The following is an 18,883-nucleotide window of genomic DNA, read 5'->3' on the forward strand; positions in this document are numbered from 1 at the left end:
GAGAAGCTAGACAAAGGGGATACTAAGTAACCCCTCCAGCACCCTATTGTAAGATAGTGTGTGCTGGGTCTAGAATGTTATACATGTAAGTAAAGTCAATTTCACTTTACTGCTCTGGGAAACAGTAGTTTATCCCAGAGAAGGTATTTAAACCTTTGGGAAATCTGTAAGACTTCCCTGTGTCACTACATTGAAGGTGCTGTGTGACACAATGTAAAAGATGATGCCTATGGAGTTGGTCAGACGCCACAACCATAGGAAACAGTGTTAAAAAAAGAACATCACATTAAAATACATGGGTGAGTGGGGAAAAAATGTCTCACTCTCTCCAGGTAAAATAATCAGCCCCACAGTGGGAACTGGTTTCTCTCAGCCACACCAGAAGACAAAGGACAGCAGAGTGTTGGGGTCCTCCCAGGTTTCCTGTACTCGCAGACACAGAGGAGCCTTGGCGGGCTTCACAAAGGGTCCCCGCCGGAGACGAAACTCACACCAGGACCTCGCCCACCCAGGACAGCAAAAAAAGGACCAATAAAGGACAAGTATACAAAAATTGGCGATACAAGAAAGAAGCCTCAATTTTGGGTCAATGGTGAACCTTCTGTGCATAACCGGAGCTGTGGAGACAGCCTGCAAGTAAAACTGCACACAAGTCAGTAGAAGACGTCCACTGCTCCCAGCACCAGCCATACACGTATGCCTGTCACTGTAACAGAAATGTTACAGGAGCAGTGAGAAAGGGGATACAAGGTAACCCCTCAGCATTCAACATAGGGTGGTGTTTGCTGATATCACAAAAGGAAAAACTAAGTAGGATAAAAAGTATCCCTCTAACCTTGAGAATAGTAGTTCTTAAGGAAAATAAAACAATATAATAAAAAGGAGAGCCCAAAGGGCTCCCAGCAACACTGTGAAAAAGTTGCTGTGTGCTGCAAATGTGGAACACAGATTCCTTTAAATGTACCAAGGAAAGCAAGGCTCCATAGAACAAAGTAAAAACCCAATGAACTGGGTGGACTGGGAGTCCCGGATCTCCAGGCCTACCAGATGGCAGCACAACTGGCACACGTCAAGCATGGCAGGTAACCACCAACCGCCCCAGATGGGTCGAACTAGAACAATCACGCCTCCCTCTCTCCCACACATTCCAACCCCCTGGCGAAAGCGATGGGAGGGCCTCCTCTCAGCTACTAAACACACACTATAAACTCTTGGGATTAGGCCCTGAGACGCAATAGTCCCAAGGGGGCTAGGCCCCCTATCCCTGCTCTTCCACAACCTGGCTTTTTCACCTGGAGCAAACCCCCAGAATTTTAAGAACTGGATTGCAGGAGGCCTCAAAACCCTAAATCAACTATTCGTGGGAGGCCTACCTCGCGCCTTTGAATAATGTAAGGAATCCTTTCAGCTTCAGGAAAGATACAGATTTTCCTACATCCAACTACGTCACTGGTGCTCGCACCCTCAAACTCTCCAAGCTGCTACTCACAATCTCACACCCTCGAATTGACCCTCTGTGATCTTCCAGCCCGAGGCAGAACCTCCACCTTATACAAACACTTTCTGGTAGTCTTCTTGGCCTCAAAAACTATCCATGGCCCGCTGGGAGGCAGATCTCGGACACTCTATAGAAGATCAGGCCTGGGTAGATGTATGGACCCGAACACATAAATCATCTCTCTGTGTACCAACAGAGAATGTGGTTACAAAATCCTGCTATGTTGGTGCTATCCTCCCCTCAGGCTCCACCACATGAACCAGGCACTGGACCCAACTTGCAGGAGACCATGTGGCCTGCCAGGCTCCTTTTTTCACATGTGGTGGGCATGCCCTAGAATCCAACAGTTCTGGAGACTATGCTTAGCCACCATTGAACAGATCACCCAGATAGCGCTCCCACTAGAGCCTGAGCCCATCCTCCTGGGGACCCCGATCCCAGGAATCTACCCACACTCTGGAAACAAAGCCAAACTGCTAGCCCAATGCCTTCTAGCAGGAAAAAGATCGCCCGTTCTTGGAAATCTGCAGATGGCCCCCTCATGTTCCATTGGGGGGAGAAGAAAATGGGACATATTGATTGCGGAAAAAAGAACAGCGGTTAGAGATGGTTTTCTCCACCGCTTCCAGAACATCTGGGCCCCATTTCTGGACTATGAACGAAAGTTCCCGGCCCTAACCTATAAGCCTCGTAAGGCCAGATGGACCCTGGGTGACGAAGACACCCAACCAGAAGGAGCACCAGCCGGACTGGTCACAGAAAACACAGACCAATAAAAGACCGGCCCTAGTGGGAAGGAGTTGGAGGGAGGCGGAGAGGGGTTTGAATGGGTTTGTTATATGATGTTTACTTTATCTTGAAATTTGATGTACTACTGTCATCCTGCCTTGGTTTAAAATAAACACATTTAAAAAAAAAAAAAAAAAATGAACAGGGTACCATGGTTACACCAAAAAGACAATCAGTGGAAAAATGCTCCTCTCATTCAGGAGAACAAGAAAAAGGTCCTGAAGTCCAGCAGACAGTGCTGGGGGTCTCACAGGTTGAGGGGATTTGGCATAAAAATGAAAAATCTCTCTAACAGTTACATCCTGCAGATTTTGGTTCAATGATACGCCACATTACTAGGATTTGCAAAGGCCAACAAGAGTCCAAGCAGATCAAAAGCAACAAGTCAGTGCTGCCATCCTTGAAACCATGGTAACACACACCAAGGAAAACAGCCAACAATGAAAGGAAAAAAGAAAAACCATGAGTTAAAGTTGGTAAAGACAAAAATACCTACAGAAAGAACAATGTTTGTGACCTTCAAGTCGTCATGTTTTAGTGTCGAAAATGACACTTGAAATATAAATGTTTTTAAATCAGTGCATTTGGTTGAATGTATTTATTTTCAAATGTGTTTATTGGCATTTATGGTTAAAAGCGTTTTACATTATTACTGGTCAGGGCCTTTATTCAGGATAGCTGACAGACTTATTGCAGTTATGCCTTGTTTATAAAACAAAATAACATTCATACAACACATTTAACATTAACTGTCTCCTTACAATGGGCAAATGATGGTTGGTATTGTCGGGGAGGGCGAGTGTACTTTCCTCAGGGGAGCGGGAGGAGTCCTTTCTGGAGTAGTTCAGGGTTCGGGGTGGTCTGGTGCTTAGTGTTCTATGGCTTCATGTAGATCAGTGGAATAAACATTTGCGTCGTTCAGGGAGGTTTATCATCAGAGGATCGGAACAGTTTAGATATGGTGTCTTTCCATGCCTCTAATGCCATGCTTGAGTCTTCAGTGGATCTAGTTACACTGTCCTCCCAGGCTCTGGTTTCGGCGTTCGCCCATCTTTCCAGTTCTTTGCGCCATACTTTGTGGCTTGGTCCTGTGGGCTTTTTCCAGGCCATGGCGATAGTTCTTTTGGCCGTTATGCACAGCAAGTCCATTAATTTTACAGCATATTTAAGTTTGGCTAGCCTAGGGTAGCTGCCTAGGAGGCACTCAGCTGGAGTCCATTTGTATCTTGTGACTTCTGCTTCTTCGCAGGTTTGTTTTACTTTCGACCAGAGGTTCTGTGCCTTGGTGCAGTTCCATAACATGTGAATCAAGTCTGTCCCATCTGTCCCGCACCAGGTGCATTGTGTCTCAGCGGTTCTGCTGAACTTCGCTATCTTGCTCGGGGTCAAGTAGGTGCGGTATAATACATTGATTTGTATTAATCGAAATCTCTGGTTCCTGGAGACCTCTTTTGGGAAGGACAGTGCTCTGAGCCATTCACTTTCTGTCATTTCGTGTCCCATGTCCGTTTCCCAGCGGGTCTTTAGTGCAGCACTGCGAGGGTTGGGGGTGTCCCTTAGAAGACTATATATTTGAGATATCGCTTTTCCTCCTTCGTTCAAGTTGTACATCAGTGTCAAGAAGGGGTCCTCTTCGGGTTCTTCTGGCCAGGTGGTCCATCTCGTGCAGGCTATGTTGCGGATCTTTTGATACCACAGGAATTGACCGGCCTGGATATCTTCTACTGCCTGCAGCTCGGGGAATTCTCTGAATGTACCGTCGGCCTATAGGTCACCCCAAGTATATATCCCTTTCTTTTCCCATAGCCTGATGTTGTATAGGTTGGTATCTGTTTTGTCGAGCCCTGAGATGATTGGCACTTCCCGGGAGTATGGATGTTTCAGGCGCAAGATCGTTATGGTTCTGTGCCATATCTTCTTGCCTAGGGTCGCCAGTAATGGTGGTCTATGTATTAGTTTCTGTGGGGCCCAAAGCCATTCTTTCAACTGGATCGGGGCAATCGTGGCCTGTAGCAGGGGGGGTCTCGGATGTGGCATCATCCGCCAGCCATTTGGACACATGGCTCAGTTGGGCTGCCAGATAGTGCTTTTCTAGATTTGGTAGTTGGATGCCACCTTGATCGTATGGTAGGACTAGCGTGGATAGGGCTACCCGGTGTCTGCCCTTTCCCCATAGAAATTCCTTGATTATTGTGTCAAGAAGTTGGAAAAGGGGTTTTGTGATATAGAAGTGGACATTTTGGAATCCATACAGGAATCTGGGGAGAATAATCATCTTGGCTATCGAGGCCCTCCCTAGCATGGATAATGGAAGCTTTGCCCAGAATCTTATGGATTTGCGTAGTGCGGTTACTTTAGCCTTCGTATTGTGTATGTGCATTAACTCTGGGGTGTGCATTATTTGGATTCCTAGGTAACGGAAGGAGGTCGTCTGCCATTTGACGCCCACCTTGGGGAGATCTTCACTGCTTCTGTTTTTCAGTCCTTCCAGAGGGAACAAGCAGGATTTAGTTTTGCTAAACTTAATGCCAGAGAATTTGGCGAAATTGTCGAGGACTTCCAGTATTGTCGGGACATTTAGATGGGGATTGTTAACATATATTAGAACATCATCAGCATATAATGAGATGATATGGTCGATTCCTGCCAACCTGATCCCTGCATCAAAAAATTGCTGTCTGAAATAAATTGCTATAGGTTCCAATCCTAAAACATAGAGCATGGGGGAGAGTGGGCAGCCCTGCCTAGTACCCCTCTGAATGTCCCATGCTTTCCCAGATTTCAGCCTGGCCTTAGGTTTGTTATACAGGATCTTGACCCATCTGATGAATCCCTGGCCGATTCCGAATCCCTCCAGGACTGCTATTAGCCATTCCCAGTATATGGAGTCAAAAGCTTAATGGCGTCTAAGGATAGTAGTGCTAGTTGTTTGTCGCATGTGTCAGTCTGGGTTATGATATGTTGGAGCCTGCGCAAATTTAGGGATGTGTTGTGGCCGGGTATGAAGCCGTTTTGGTCTGTATGTACTATTTCTCCTATCACTTTGGATAGTCGCTTTGCTAGGATCGTCGTTAATATTTTAACGTCGTAGATAAGCATGGCGAGCGGGCGATAAGAGTCGCATTTGTCGGGAGGCCTATCGGGCTTGAGCATTGGGATCACTAGGGTCTCTCTCATGCTGTCTGGAAGGACACCTCTTTCGTATGCCTCTGAAAAGACTTGGTGTAGTAGTGGGGTTAGGGAGGGTTTGAATGCTTTATAGAACTCAGAGGGGAGCCCATCAGTTCCCGGGGTTTTACACGTGGCTAGGGACCAAATAGCTTCTGTTATGTCTTCCAGTGTGATGTCGGAGTCCAAGGTGTCAGATTGTGTTGGCGATAGCTTAGGTAGGCCTATTTCCTCCAGTGTATCTGCAATTTGTTCTGGTGGGATCTTGTCCGCATGGGAGTATAGATCTGCGTAGTAAAGTTTAAAAGTGTCGTTGATACTCTGCTGGGTTCTGTGCTCTGTGTCGTGTTCGTCCCTTAATATTGTGGTTATCTGTCTGGGGTGGTCTCGTTTACACAGCCAGGCCAATAACTAGCCCGGTTTATCTGCTTCTGCGTGTGTTCTGTCAGTCCTGGCGCTAAAATCAAATTTGGCTAGTCTATTCCACGCGCCGGAGCAGGCATCTCTAAGGGTTCTAAGGTCGTCCTCCCTCCCGGGGGTTTCTATTGGGGTGGCCTCCAGTTTCAGAATCTCGCCTTCTCTCTGTTCAAGTTCAGCTCTTAGTGTTTTTCTGATGCCTCCCGCTTTCACAATAACTTCCCCTCGGGTGACTACTTTTAAGGCTTCCCAAACCATGCTGGTGTGTTCTACGCTACCTGAATTTTCTGTTATGTAATTCTCTATGGATTCTTGCAATTCCTCCCTGAAGGCTGGGTCCTTCAGGGCATCGGTAGGCATCCTCCACATGGGGATGGGTGGTCTGGGACTGTTGTGATGCCAGTCCATCAGAAGTGGGGAATGGTCAGAGATAGACCTCCCCAAATATTGCATGCTCCCTACTTGTGGCAGGTGCTCCTTGCTTATGAAAAGGTAGTCCAGCCTAGTGTGGAGTTTGTGGGGGGATGAGTAGTATGAATAGGCTCTCTCGTCTGGATGTAATTCTCGCCATGCATCTGCCACGTCTAGTTCCTTGACCAGGGTGGCTAGGGACATAGTGGCTGTGGAGGGACCTTTCGCTGGAGGCCAGGACCTGTCCAACACAGAATCGTGGACACAATTGAAATCTCCTCCCCACAGGAAAAAGCCCTCTCTAAATTGCACCATCTTGGCACTCAGTGTTTTCAAATGGGCAGGGATGTTACTGTTGGGGAAATATGAATTTACTATGCAAATCTCCCTTTGCTCGAAAGTGCCCCATATTATTAGGTATCTGCCCTCTGGGTCTTTTTCCATGTTAGTCAAGTGGAATGACACTTGGGGGTTGATCCAGGTGTAAACCCCTCTGGCGTATTTGGAGTAGGGTGCTCCGAAACCCTGTCCCCCCCAGTTGCATTGGCTTCTGTGGTGCAGTGTGTTTCCTGCAGTAGGGCAATGTCCACTTTTTTCCTGCGTAAGTAGGATTTAATCCTATTTCTACGAAGATAAGTGCCCAGGCCCCTCACATTTCAAGTTAATATCTTAATGTGCACCGCCATCTTGGTATCGGTGGAGGGTTCAGGAGACGCTCGCTTCCCCCCGAAGTGTTTGCGGTCTCGTCTAGGGCCCCAGGGTCCTCGCCAACTCATGGATCCAGCCCTCCACGACCGCTGTTCCAGCCCGCCAGATAACTGGTTGTATTTTACTGTATGGAGACTTACTAACTATTTTAACTATCATTCCGTGGAATGGATTAACTAGGAAAAACAACAAGGAACTGCCCCCAGCAGTCGTTTCGAACTGACAACGCTCAGGGGCTCCCAGGCCTTCCAGTCCTGTCCAGGTCTTTCGGCTCAAGCAGTGTGTAGGTTTTTTGCCTACACCTTTCCGGTTTGGGGGGGGTCATCAGCGGTCTTGTGAATGGGCTTCCAGTTTCCTGCCCAGTTGTGATATTTCCTTGATGCGGCAGTAGATTTGGTCTCAATATTTAGGTGCATGTGGTGCCTTTGTATGGTTTCATCTTTTGTTGTGTTCCATCAATTCCCCAGGGTCTTCTGCAAGGTTATTGTGTTCGAGCCATAGGTTTGCTGCAGCCGGGGTCTCTAGGAAAATGGCCTTTCCCTTGTATAGTATTTTAAGACTTGCCGGGTACAGCAGCATAAATTTAAGGTTCAGTTTTCGTAATCTGGCCTTTATGGGTATGTAGGAGTTCCTTGCCCGCTGTACCGCAGGGGTATAGTCAGGATACATGACTATTGATGCATTGTTTCTTTTGATCTCACCTCCCTCCCTCGAGAACCTCAGTATAGTCTCTCGGTCTCTGAAGTTCAATATTTTCGCAATCATTGGTCTTGGGTAAGACCCGGGGGGTGGTCGCTTCTGAAGAGACCTATGGGCCAGCTCCACAGAGAACCCTTGGGTGAGATTGCCCGCTCCAATTTCCTGCATCAGCAGTGTTTCTATGAACTCTGTGGGGTTTGAGCCCTCCATGTCTTCCGGAACTCCCAGAATTCGGACGTTATTTTGTCGGGCCCGGCCTTCCGCATCTTCGGAGCGTGCTTCCAAACGAGCCACTGTTGGTTCCAGCTCTTTAACTTTCGCTTTTAGCTCCTGTGTGGTCTCTGTGGTTTCCTGTAGAGTGGCTTCTGTGGCAGTGACTCTCTCGGCCAGGTTACGGGCATCTTGCCTTATTAGTTGTAGGTCCGATTTTATTTCTCCTCTCATATCTTCAACAGTTGTTTTCAGTGCTGCAATCGCCTGAAGGATCTGAGAGTCGCGGGGGCCCTTCTTGTGACATATGTGTCTTTGGTCGAGCTGTGGTGAACGAGTCCATCGTTACGGTTCTGGACCTGTTTTTGGGAGGAGACATCGCACCATGCGGGGTGTCCGGGATTTCGTGTAGTGTAATGTTAGCTTTGGCAGTTTTGGTCGGTGGCCTTAATTTGATGTGCGGAGCCCACTTCTGGGGGTCTCTGCGAGTATGAGGTTGAGTTATGCACTGATTTGACTCCTCAGTGGCTGACCCTATGTGGTAGTTAAGCGGAGGCTGGTACAAGGCGCTTCCCCTAGCACAATACCTAGTTCGCTGTCCACGGCCTGCGCAAGGAGGATAGTTGCTCCCGCACAACTGGTGACAGTGTGGGATAGTGAGTTCTTAAATGGGGCAGCCACTTACTTCATTTTGGGTTGGGTGGGTCCACAGTTGTCGTCGGGATTCACTTTCTTGGGTACGGGTCCCTCGTGGTGGCCGTCTGGAACGCTGCGTGGGTTCCTGGCTGCTCCCTCGTTTGGATCTTCCCGCTCTTGTTACTTGGCCTGTCCCACGTGTTGGGGGGCAGCCTCCGCAAGCGGGCCAGGATGGGGGCCCACAGGGCTCCAGTCGGGGTCCCCGGTCACACCGAGGTGAGTTGCTTCAGGGGGCTCGCTCCTCAGGAGAGCCGGCGGGTCCGGCTGCCTTCGGCCACTCACGGGCCACCACAAGGATCCTTCCCCTTTCCCACCACAGGTTGGGGTAGTGGGAGCCTGATGGGGGTACTGTCTGCTTCCGTTGCTGGGTCAAGCCGTCCGCAGAGGTTTGGAATCTCCGTTGGCCTCCGCGAGTCGCTCCGTTACAGGCCGCTTGGTGTGATCGCCATCTTAGGTGCCGCAAGGGGGGAATCTTAGGGCGTTTCGTTTCAGGCGCTGGTTGAGCCGGTTCTTCTGTGGCTCCGTTTGATTTCTGCTCTGCATGGCCCGCGGTTCCCCAACCGGGTCCCCTGGTCGCGTAAGGGCAGGTTGCCCTCGGGAGCGCTCCCGCTGGAAGGCTCGGCAGGGACGGCGGTGAGCTTTGTTCGGCCTCCTCGTCCGGGGCCCCCCGGGTCCTACTGTCCGCTGCCTCTCCTGGGTCGCCTCAAGCGTCCCCGCTCCTACTTGCCTTGGGATGGAGCTGTGGGAGCCTGATGGTGGTGCTTCCGGCCGAGGGGAGACAGGTTGTTGTGGTGTTCAGCGGAGGCCTGCGGATCTAGTTTCTGTCCCGCAATTTGGTCGGGTACGCTTGAAAGGTTCTATTATGGCTCGGTCAAATTTCAGCCCTGGAGCTTCAATATTTTCGCCGCTATTACTTGTGCTGCAGGATCATGGGCAGGAGCTCCTTGGAAAGCCGCCTTCACTACATGCGCGCTGGCCACGCCCTGCATTTGGTTGAATGTAAAACCTACACAAAGTTCCATAACCAAAACCATGAACAACATTATAGGTATGTCTAAATTATTTTTTTAAACAATTACTAAAACAAAATTATTCCTACACTGCTAGTGTAACTTGTGCGATAATTTGTAAAATATTCAAAATTTCACAACTGCTAAATATACGGATAATTCATTACCCATCAGGCACCTTATCCAGACGTGATTTCGCCCACAATTTTGTCCTGAAAGCTCCAATTTCGTAAAACCTGTATTTCGTTTTTTCCAAGTTCATAGTAGCAATCATAAAGAGAGGTAAAGATTCTATTTCAATAATAAACTTGCACATAAGGAAAGTTCTAGAAGGTCTATTTATCTTCTGTCACCCCCCAGTATTTCCCAGGGATCAACAAAACATTATTTTCATGAACAATGTACATGACATAGGTAAGAATTGGTGCAGTCACACTGGGTGAGACTACACAAGATGAGCTGCTTGTTAATAGGTTACCCACCTTTTGGTATAGGTCTGTACTGCACAAGTTGGTAGTGTGAATGTGCAGCCAGGCCTATCTCAAGAGGGATAAATGTGACCTGTAGAGCTGTACAGAGGAAATCAGTCAATACAAATAACCAAGTAACACTTACACTCAAGGTTTCAGTTCTAAATATTTATTTACACATCAGTTTTAGTTAAGCATCCTTTAAACATGCCATTGTTTGTAACAGTCAAGCAAACTTTGGAATCACTTTACAAAGTCAATAAAGATGGTGAATATGCTTTGGTCATGCCAATACATTTCTCCTACACCCTGAAGTGGCTTCCATAACAAGGATAGTATTGCATTTATCTTAAACACCAATTTACTTTACTTTTTAGACTCTTGGTTTCATTAAGGAAGGGTTAGGGAAATAGAAAGGTTAGAACATACTTTCTTATAATGTGAAGACAGTTTGAATAATGAAATCTAGGTAAGCCTTTCCTAGAGGGGACAGGCAATGCCCAAGTCAATAGAATTAGAAGAGTGCCTTTAGGGAGCCAGGACAGCCAAAGTCAAATGGAAACAGTCAATGGTTCTGATGCACTTCTTCTTGGATAAAGTCTTTCACAAAGTCAGATAGTCAAAAAAATATCACTGGAGGAACACAAGTTCTTAAGCCTGTGCAAAGGGAGTTGAGATCAACTCCAAAAGGTAAAGCCAGTGCACTTCCCAAGTGAGAAAGCATGACTTATAGCAATAAGTTAAGTACCCCAAGCCCCCACAGAACCTCTGGTTTGAAGAAAGTGTTACAGCTAGATTCCTCTTTGCTATAGCCAACCAGGCCCTTGTTCCTGGGCCTCAGCCATGGGACCAAGAGGGAGGATGTCTGGCGGGCTCCTGTGGTAGTACTTGGGAGAGGACTTCATCAGCTATAGATTTTCTTAGATTCAATGGCTCTTCGTGGTTTCAGCGCCTTTCAAACAGCACTAATGCAGAACGATTAGCCCCGGTTGGACTTTCCTTGCTCCCTCGGTCCTGGACTCTGGATCAGGATTTCCTGCTTCTGGAGGGCCCTTAGGAGGCTCCTGGAGGATTTGTTCCGTGGAAGACTTTGCACTCGGTAATGGACACCCGCCCCCCAGCATTGGGCTTCTGCAGCACTGGAGAGGCACAGCAAGTGGAGGTTTGCCTCAAAGTGGAGTTCGTCTTGGGGCTAGTTGGTCCCACCAGCCCAAGGGGAGAAGTCGTTCCATCCGGAGCTTCTCTGTCGATTTGAAAAAGGAAACCAGCACAGCAGCAAGGCTTCACCGGGCACTTCGAGTTTCAGGAGTTTGCAGCAGGCCTTTCTTCACGGTTTCTTCTTAGGACGTTTCTTTCAGTGGTCGACCCTGCCTGTAGTCCCAAGAACCTCGCCTTTTAAGCTTGTTCTCATTCATTCACGGCCCTAGGCTATCAATCGCCCATCAGACAGCCAGCTGGCCCAAAAGGACTGGTTTTGTGCAGGCACACCTAGAGACAAAGCATAGGGGAGTTTTGGGAACCTCCCTCACTTGCTGTTGTTCCAGACACACTGGAGCCAGGGGCGGGCTTCAGGGCTGAATCCCGCCAAAGGCGAAATGCACAAAGGGCTCAAACATGTTTCAACGTACAGAGTACAAGCCAAGAAAGACCTTACTAACAGAAAATGGTGAAAAAGGAAGCCCGGGCCATTTTGATAAAATGGTCACCCCTAGGTGCTGTACTGCAGCTGAGGGTTGAGCCTGCTGTAACAATGCACAATGGTAGTAAAAAGTAAATCACTGCCACCAGCCATTTGAAGTAGTAAGGGGAACAAAACATGTTACATGAGAAAATAGGATAATGGGCTACTAGGTAACCCCCCAGCACTTCACATAAGATTGTTTGTGCTGTACCTACAAAGTAAAAACGTAAGTAAGATCAATTTCACCTTACTATGATTGGGAACAGTAGTTTACCCAAGAAAAGGTAAGACAAATCCAAGGGCCTTCTCAGTGACACTGCACTGAGTGTGCTGTTTGTCACTATACAAAAAGCAGATGCCTATGGAGTTTGTCAGACTTCAAAAACAGAGAGAAACATACAATCCTGGTTAGAAAATAAACACATGAGGGAGTGAGAAAAAGGTCCCATTCACTCAGGAGTTAAAATTAAAAAGTTCATAGTCTAGCAAAAGAGCAGGGGGTCTCCATCGTTGAAGGGAATTAGCACAGAAATGAAAATTCTCCCTAACAGTGCGCTTAACCTAGAAATTGAACCAGGTATGATTGTGGTGGCAGGAGTGTGGTCTTGATTTTCACATATTCCACTGACGGGGCCTCTCATGGATTTCCATTTTGGATCAGTTAGAGGATCCAGCTTGAGCTCATTATTGATTACATTTCAAAACAAAGTGCAGGAATGGAGATGTTCGTTTGCAGTATCATGATCACTGATCAATAAATCATGTATGATGTGCAACAATGAGATAACTGATTAATTATATGCTTGACCCTTTTATTTTTTGCTGGCATGACCAGGAAAGCTAGGTTGAGCTCGGATCAGATAACCTGAAGTAGGATAAACTTAGACAATTCCCAGGATATATTCTAGACTTCACCTTCCAATTTATCAAGCAACAGTAACCCTCCCACAGCCCAAACCTCTGCATCAAATCATTTATTTCCTGTGTCTTTTTCAGTTTAAATGAGTGAAAAATTCCTAGATATTTGAAATTGCGAACAACTTCTATTTGCCTAGAATCAATACATCATTTCTGTTTTGTCACCCCTCGTCCCCGACATAAAACATGTGATTTAAGGTTTGGAAACACATGCCAGCAGCAGAACACCAGTATTAAAACACTAGTTTATGAATTGTTTTAATGATTTGATAAAATGCCACTGTACTACATGCTGTTTCGAAGTTGGGGGGAAGGAAGCCATCCAGCGTGTATATACTTTTACATTGCCTCCGACTCCTCCCTCTCCTGCTGTATGGTCCAGAATTTGTCAAACCACAAACAAAGCAGTCTAAGTTCTGTGCAACTGGCAATTCTATTGTTTTTATGAGCTGCAGGAGGAATTGTTAATTGATAGGAGGCATGCAAACGGGTGGACTGCAGTCACTAAATTGATGAAGTAGTTGGTAGAGTCTCGAATAGCAACTTCTTGAACGTAGGGCCATGGAATTTCAGATGTGCCAACCTCAGAAACGCAGGCATCTTTCACAGTCATTAGGGACAGTTAAGAAGTCAATAATACTACTTTCTGATTTTCACCACATCCCATAAATAAGGTTTACAAGATATAAATAGAATGGAAACGTGATAGATGCAGATACCCAAACTCAATTTGACTATGCGTGTATTGGATGGCAATCATTCTCTATGTAAAGGACTTACATCAGGCAGTCTGTAAAGCTTCATTGTTCTCTGCAAAGTCATATTTCTGCTGAGATGAGAGAATTTTACTTCTACCAGTTTTCTAGGGTTTAACGATCGGTGCCAGTATCTGAAAGAAAGTAAAAAATCAAGTGTAATCGGATGTTTGAAATGATTAGATTTTTAACAGTGGAAGCACTTTTTACTTTTTGAAGAAATGCCTAAACATGCTAAATATTGCTGGCTGTCAGGAACTGGTTAGAAATGAATTTCAGGTAAACTATAATTCCCTACTGTTAGGACAGTTCTTCTGAAGTCCACCTAAGGGCTTAGCAAAACCATTCAACTGAGACAGTACAAGGCTCCAATTAGTATAAGGCGGTACCACCTGAGTATATGGTTGCGTAGACAGAGCAGCCAGGCTTATTTTAGGAGGGAGAGAGGGCTCCCGGAAAGTACATAGAACCTGTGGTATACCAAGGATTCAATACAAACACTTACAACCAGAAGTATTATAAAAAATAAAGGCTTAATATAAATACAGTTAGGCCAAGTTAAATCTTGGGTTAAGTAATTTGTCAGAGTCAAACACATTATAAAAACACAACAGAATGATTGAAGGTACAAAGACCAAAGCATAAACCTTATTCATAATACCTAATAGTAATTCGAGGGAAGTCAGACCTTATCATACACATTTAGTATAGGCCACACCTCTCTATGTGGGGTACAACCACAAGTTACTTTGATTACTTGTGACACTCAGCAAAGAAATCACAATCGACCAACCCTGTGACCGGAATACCTGGAACACAGATTCAAGGAACAGTATATACCTATAACTACTTTTATGATAACACACTTGGTGTGTAAGATCTTTTAGTGTAATATACAATTACAGTTACTTTTCAGCTCAGTGGAACACAGTCTAAGATAAGCGAGAACTCTTTACACATTTTGGATTTCACCAGGCAGACCAAGGTCAGCTACACCTAAATAACACTTTTTAAGAATAGCACACAGCTATTCTAGGCAGGTAAAACCTAATGTTGTAATATACTATTACAGTTGCTTTTCAGGTCAGTGGAAAACAGACAGAGGTAAGCAATAACTAACTTATTTTAGGATGACACGTGGCTAACTCAAGGCAATTAAAACCCATAAACATTTTAAAGGAGCTACAAGCACCTTAAAGGTAAGTATAACTTGAGGCAGACTTATTCTAGACAGGCTAACAGCAAGTCAGGGGAAGCACTCATACATTTATATTCTAACAGGAATATAAAGTGAAACCAACAGCATTACTTTTGGGGAAGAGCCGCAGACAATTCACAGGTGAGTAAATTAACCTTATATATGCTTTTCAGAATGGCACAACCCACATTCAAATTAAGTAAGAACTTTTGTTAACTGTTCACTCTCAGAGTCGGTTACCAACCAACTCTTTCACAAGTAAGTACTTTTCAACACTTGTTATACTTTTCCAGACAGTATCCTTTACTTATCCAGTCCTTTCCTATTCTACTGCATGAGTTCACTCAGGGGCAGAAGAGGGACCCTAGTCGTCTAGGAGCCAGCTATAGGCAGGGTGAGATAGGGTTCTGTTGCAGGCAAAAGGCAGAGTTCATGTGGAAGACTGTTCAAACAAGTAAGTAGTTCACTTTAAAGTTAGTTAGGGTCAGGGACTTCTGAGAAGCCACCTTCGGAGGATTCCAGCAGTGGGCCTGGGTGAACTGGATGAGAGGACTCCCAATCACAAGAACACCCCAAAGCTTTACAGAAATCACACAGGCTTTAGGTAAGTAAATACCCCAGCCAACACTGTACCTTCGCACGGAAGAAATGTTGCAGCAAAAAGACTTTAGGATCTGGAGCCAAAAACCCAGTTGTTGTAATCCTTTATCATCAAGACAAGACACAAAGGGATTTCTCAGCAACGATAAACAGGCAATTGTTTCTCCGCGGCTGGATATGGCTCTGTGGTTTTGCCACCATTTTTAGGAGCCAAAAAAAGACTGAATATCGCTGGTTGGATTCTCGTCACTTGCAAGGTCCAGTACTCTGGTGAGGAGACTTTTCGGACTCGATTCACGTCTCTGAAGGTCTAGCAGGATGCTACCAAAGTTTCAGCTCGATTTGGAATTCAGAAGGTCCTGCACTGCACGGTGGCTGGAGGTCCCAGGGTATTGGGGTATTGCAGCCCTGCAAGGTTGCAGCAACACGTGGGATGGCTCAAAATGCAGGTCTTCTTGATTCTAGTGGATCTCACCAAGCTCTGGGTCGTCCTTTTCAGGATCCCCAGGTCGACTGGAAGGAAGGGTTACAGCAGGCTCCGGTTAGACAGCACGCACTCCAGTCGATGGAAATCGATGCGGCCGTCATTTCTTCATCTTCCTCTTTGGTTTAAGCTCCAGCGGTCAACTTTCTCTTCAGCTTCCAGGATCAGACTTTTATGCAGGAACCCAGCCAATCAAACAGACTTGTAACATGCAAACTTGCGGGGTTGGCAGTCCTTTCAGGACAGTCAGCCTCCCAGTTTAAACTGGATTCTCGCAGTCAGGCTGGAAGACAAAGGGGTGCAGTCTTTTAAAAAAATGGTATTGTTCAATTAGTCATATTTTGACTTTTTACACAGATCTTATTAATTGATTATCAGCAAACATTAAAAAAGAAGAAAATCAGCAAAAGTTAATATGCAATACTTCATCATGATACAAGATGATTAATCAAAAGGAAGTGAGAAGCTATAAATTTACACCCCCCCCCCAATTCTGTTCACAAGGCCATTTTTACAAGTTTTAGTTCATTAAGCAATTTCAATAACTCTTTTGACAAGAAGATTTGTTTACCAGCCGATAGCCTGTGCCAAAAATCTTTAGTGTTGAGCCACTCTATATGATGCACAAACCTTGCAAAGTATTTCTCTCTTCTTGGGAGTGTGGCTGCACAGGTTATTAGGAGAGGTCTAATATCTTGGACATATCCTTTGCCACATGGATCTTCTTTTGATCTAGGTTATGCCATATTCTCATGGTCTCATTTGTTTTCACTAAATTTCATCGAAACCATAATAATTCGGCACGCCATTCAGGGTTGGGAAACCATCTCAAATATGGCAGTATATATTTGCTTGATTTTTCACAAATACTAAATTTTCTCACACTTCGAAGGTCTCTGGTTGTAATCACTTGTTACCTCGCAATTCTGTAAGATGTTAACAGAGTCTCTTTTTAAAATGGACGAAAACTCTCTTTGATGAGGTTATATGATCACCTACGTTCTCATATAAGGAATGTTTTGGACTCCTCCCTCGCTTCCTACCTTCACAGACACTATGGAGCCAGGGCGGGATTGACAGAGGTGTCCCGCCGAAGATAGAAATCACACAAAAGACTTTCCCAGCCTGGAGGGCAGGGGAAGATCCAAGAAAGGACAAGGAACGCTAAAATGGCACAACAAGAAGACATGGACCATTTTGGTAAAATTAGCACCCATGGGTGTCTTTACCGGGGCTGTGTAAAGGTGCATCGAAATAGTAAAAAGGTTCACTGCCACCAGCCATTAAAGGTAAGCGTGTGCCTGTAACAGAAATGTTACAGTTAAAAGGGGATACATTTTATCACCCAAGCACTCAACCTAAGGTGGGGTGTGCTGGTCTCACTTAAATAAAGTTTAGAGAGGATAAAATATCCTTTCAATCCTTGGGAACTGTAGTTCTCACAAGGTTAGCCAGAGAATGTTAAAAGGGGCATCCCAAAGGGCAACCCAGCAACCATAGGCAGTTTATGCCAAAAGTTGTCAAAGAGGATACAATTGAAAAGACACTATGGAGAGTCTTAAAATTACACCCATAAAATGAGTAAAAGATTCTGTGAGTGTGGAAAAAGGTTCCCACTAATCCACCAGTAAAGCAAAATGTTCAGGTGTTGACACAGATCAAGAAGATGTATCATTGCTATGAAAATCTTACCTAACACCTACCACCAATGCTGCTATAACAAATCAAACTTAACAAAACCAAAGTGACATTTCTTTTTTGTACCACTTTAAAAATGAGAAAAGTGAAAGACATTTTAAATGTAAATGATGGAGTGAAAACCAAATTGAGAACCAGCAATTTCTAAATCTGTAACCCTTTCTGCCACAGCACAAACACAGGGGGCTTTGTCACAAACTATGATATTCTCTCTTGGAATGTAAGGTTTTACTTATCACTTTTGTCTAATAGACTGGAAAAATCTTGATCGCTCTCAAGACATTCCTTTTATAAACTATCCCTTTTCTGGAAACATCGCCAAAGCCATTTGCTCTAAATATTAAAAGTTGATGAGGGTGGTGTTTGACACCAATAAAGAAAGGATACCCTTGGCCCTATTCAGGAATCAACCAAACATCTTCAAAACGTCCCTCAATTATTAAATACAAAGTCACAATGTTGAGGTTTGCGATAGACCATAACCAGAAATGTGATGGAACCAATGGGAGCAGCCCAGGCCCAAACGCTAGGCTAGGTCCCCTCTGCACAGAAAACCCAAGCAAGCCCAGACACGTTTTCGGCCTTGTTGGGCCTCAGTGAGTTGCAGTTTAGTTCCCTACGGCAAGGTTAGAGATATATGCATTTGAAGCCTAGTGATTACAGAGCATACCTTATAGAGGGCAAACAAGGACAGAATTATGCTAATTGAAAAGCCCCATGTAGATCGGTCTGGTGTAATATGAAGCAAGGCATACATTTTCCAGTCAATCGATAACAACAATCCTTGGATAAAGGCACCATTGTTCAGAGCGGTAAAAGGTATACATAACCCAAAGAAATCCTACTTTGCAAATACTCGTTGACGAACAAAGGATGGTGCAAAGCTCATCAAATACAAATGTTTACTGAAATTCTGGCATCACAAGAACTGTCAACCTGTTTGTCTCTTGATCATGAGAGACTTTGACCATGCGTCATGGCTTCTTTCTCTATGATGCCTCAGGGAGAACTTTGTTAATGTTCAACATTTGCCTGATGTCCCAATGTACACTGATATAGCACTGTAGCATGTTAAATAATTATCTGTGGTGGATCAACAAAACATGTGAGATCTCTCGGATAAACACCTATAGCATACAATGGCTAATCCATAACCTAACTAGGAATTTTCCTCTGGGACTAGTCATGATGGATTGAATAACAGTATCAGGGTTCTCTTCTTTATGGGGTACTGTTCTCTCACAGGTTGTTGGATTTAGACTGGTTCAGGATATAGAGCCTAGCTGCTCGTGTGGTAAATTGACAGTCATAGGGATATAGTGCCAAGCTGCTTCCTTGTCACAATTACTCTTAGTTTATTTTGTTTTCATAAAGCGAAATTATGTCTCAATGTGTACAATGGGGCTAAGTGAATCGCTCAGCCTAATTACTTTGTATTTGAATCCTCCTCTACCAGAGAAAAAAATGTGTTGT

At 45.2% G+C, this 18,883-nt stretch overlaps 1 protein-coding gene across 5 annotated transcripts in view; it reads right to left on the reverse strand.

Annotated features, from left to right (window-relative positions):
• Positions 1-18,883, reverse strand: part of NMT2 (N-myristoyltransferase 2) — a 1,164,729-nt gene that overhangs the window by 376,442 nt on the left and 769,404 nt on the right. For all 5 annotated transcript variants that reach the window (XR_011303356.1, XM_069648400.1, XM_069648401.1 and 2 more), the window contains one exon: positions 13,456-13,564. Coding sequence is in view for 4 of the 5 variants with exons in the window: in XM_069648400.1 (XP_069504501.1) it covers positions 13,456-13,564 (109 nt within the window). In the remaining variant the exon portion in view is untranslated. The remainder of the gene's footprint in view (positions 1-13,455; positions 13,565-18,883) is intronic.

Source organism: Ambystoma mexicanum, chromosome 2q, assembly GCF_040938575.1.
Source record: "Ambystoma mexicanum isolate Mex_15411 chromosome 2q, UKY_AmexF1_1, whole genome shotgun sequence".
In the NCBI taxonomy this organism is placed as follows: domain Eukaryota; kingdom Metazoa; phylum Chordata; class Amphibia; order Caudata; family Ambystomatidae; genus Ambystoma; species Ambystoma mexicanum.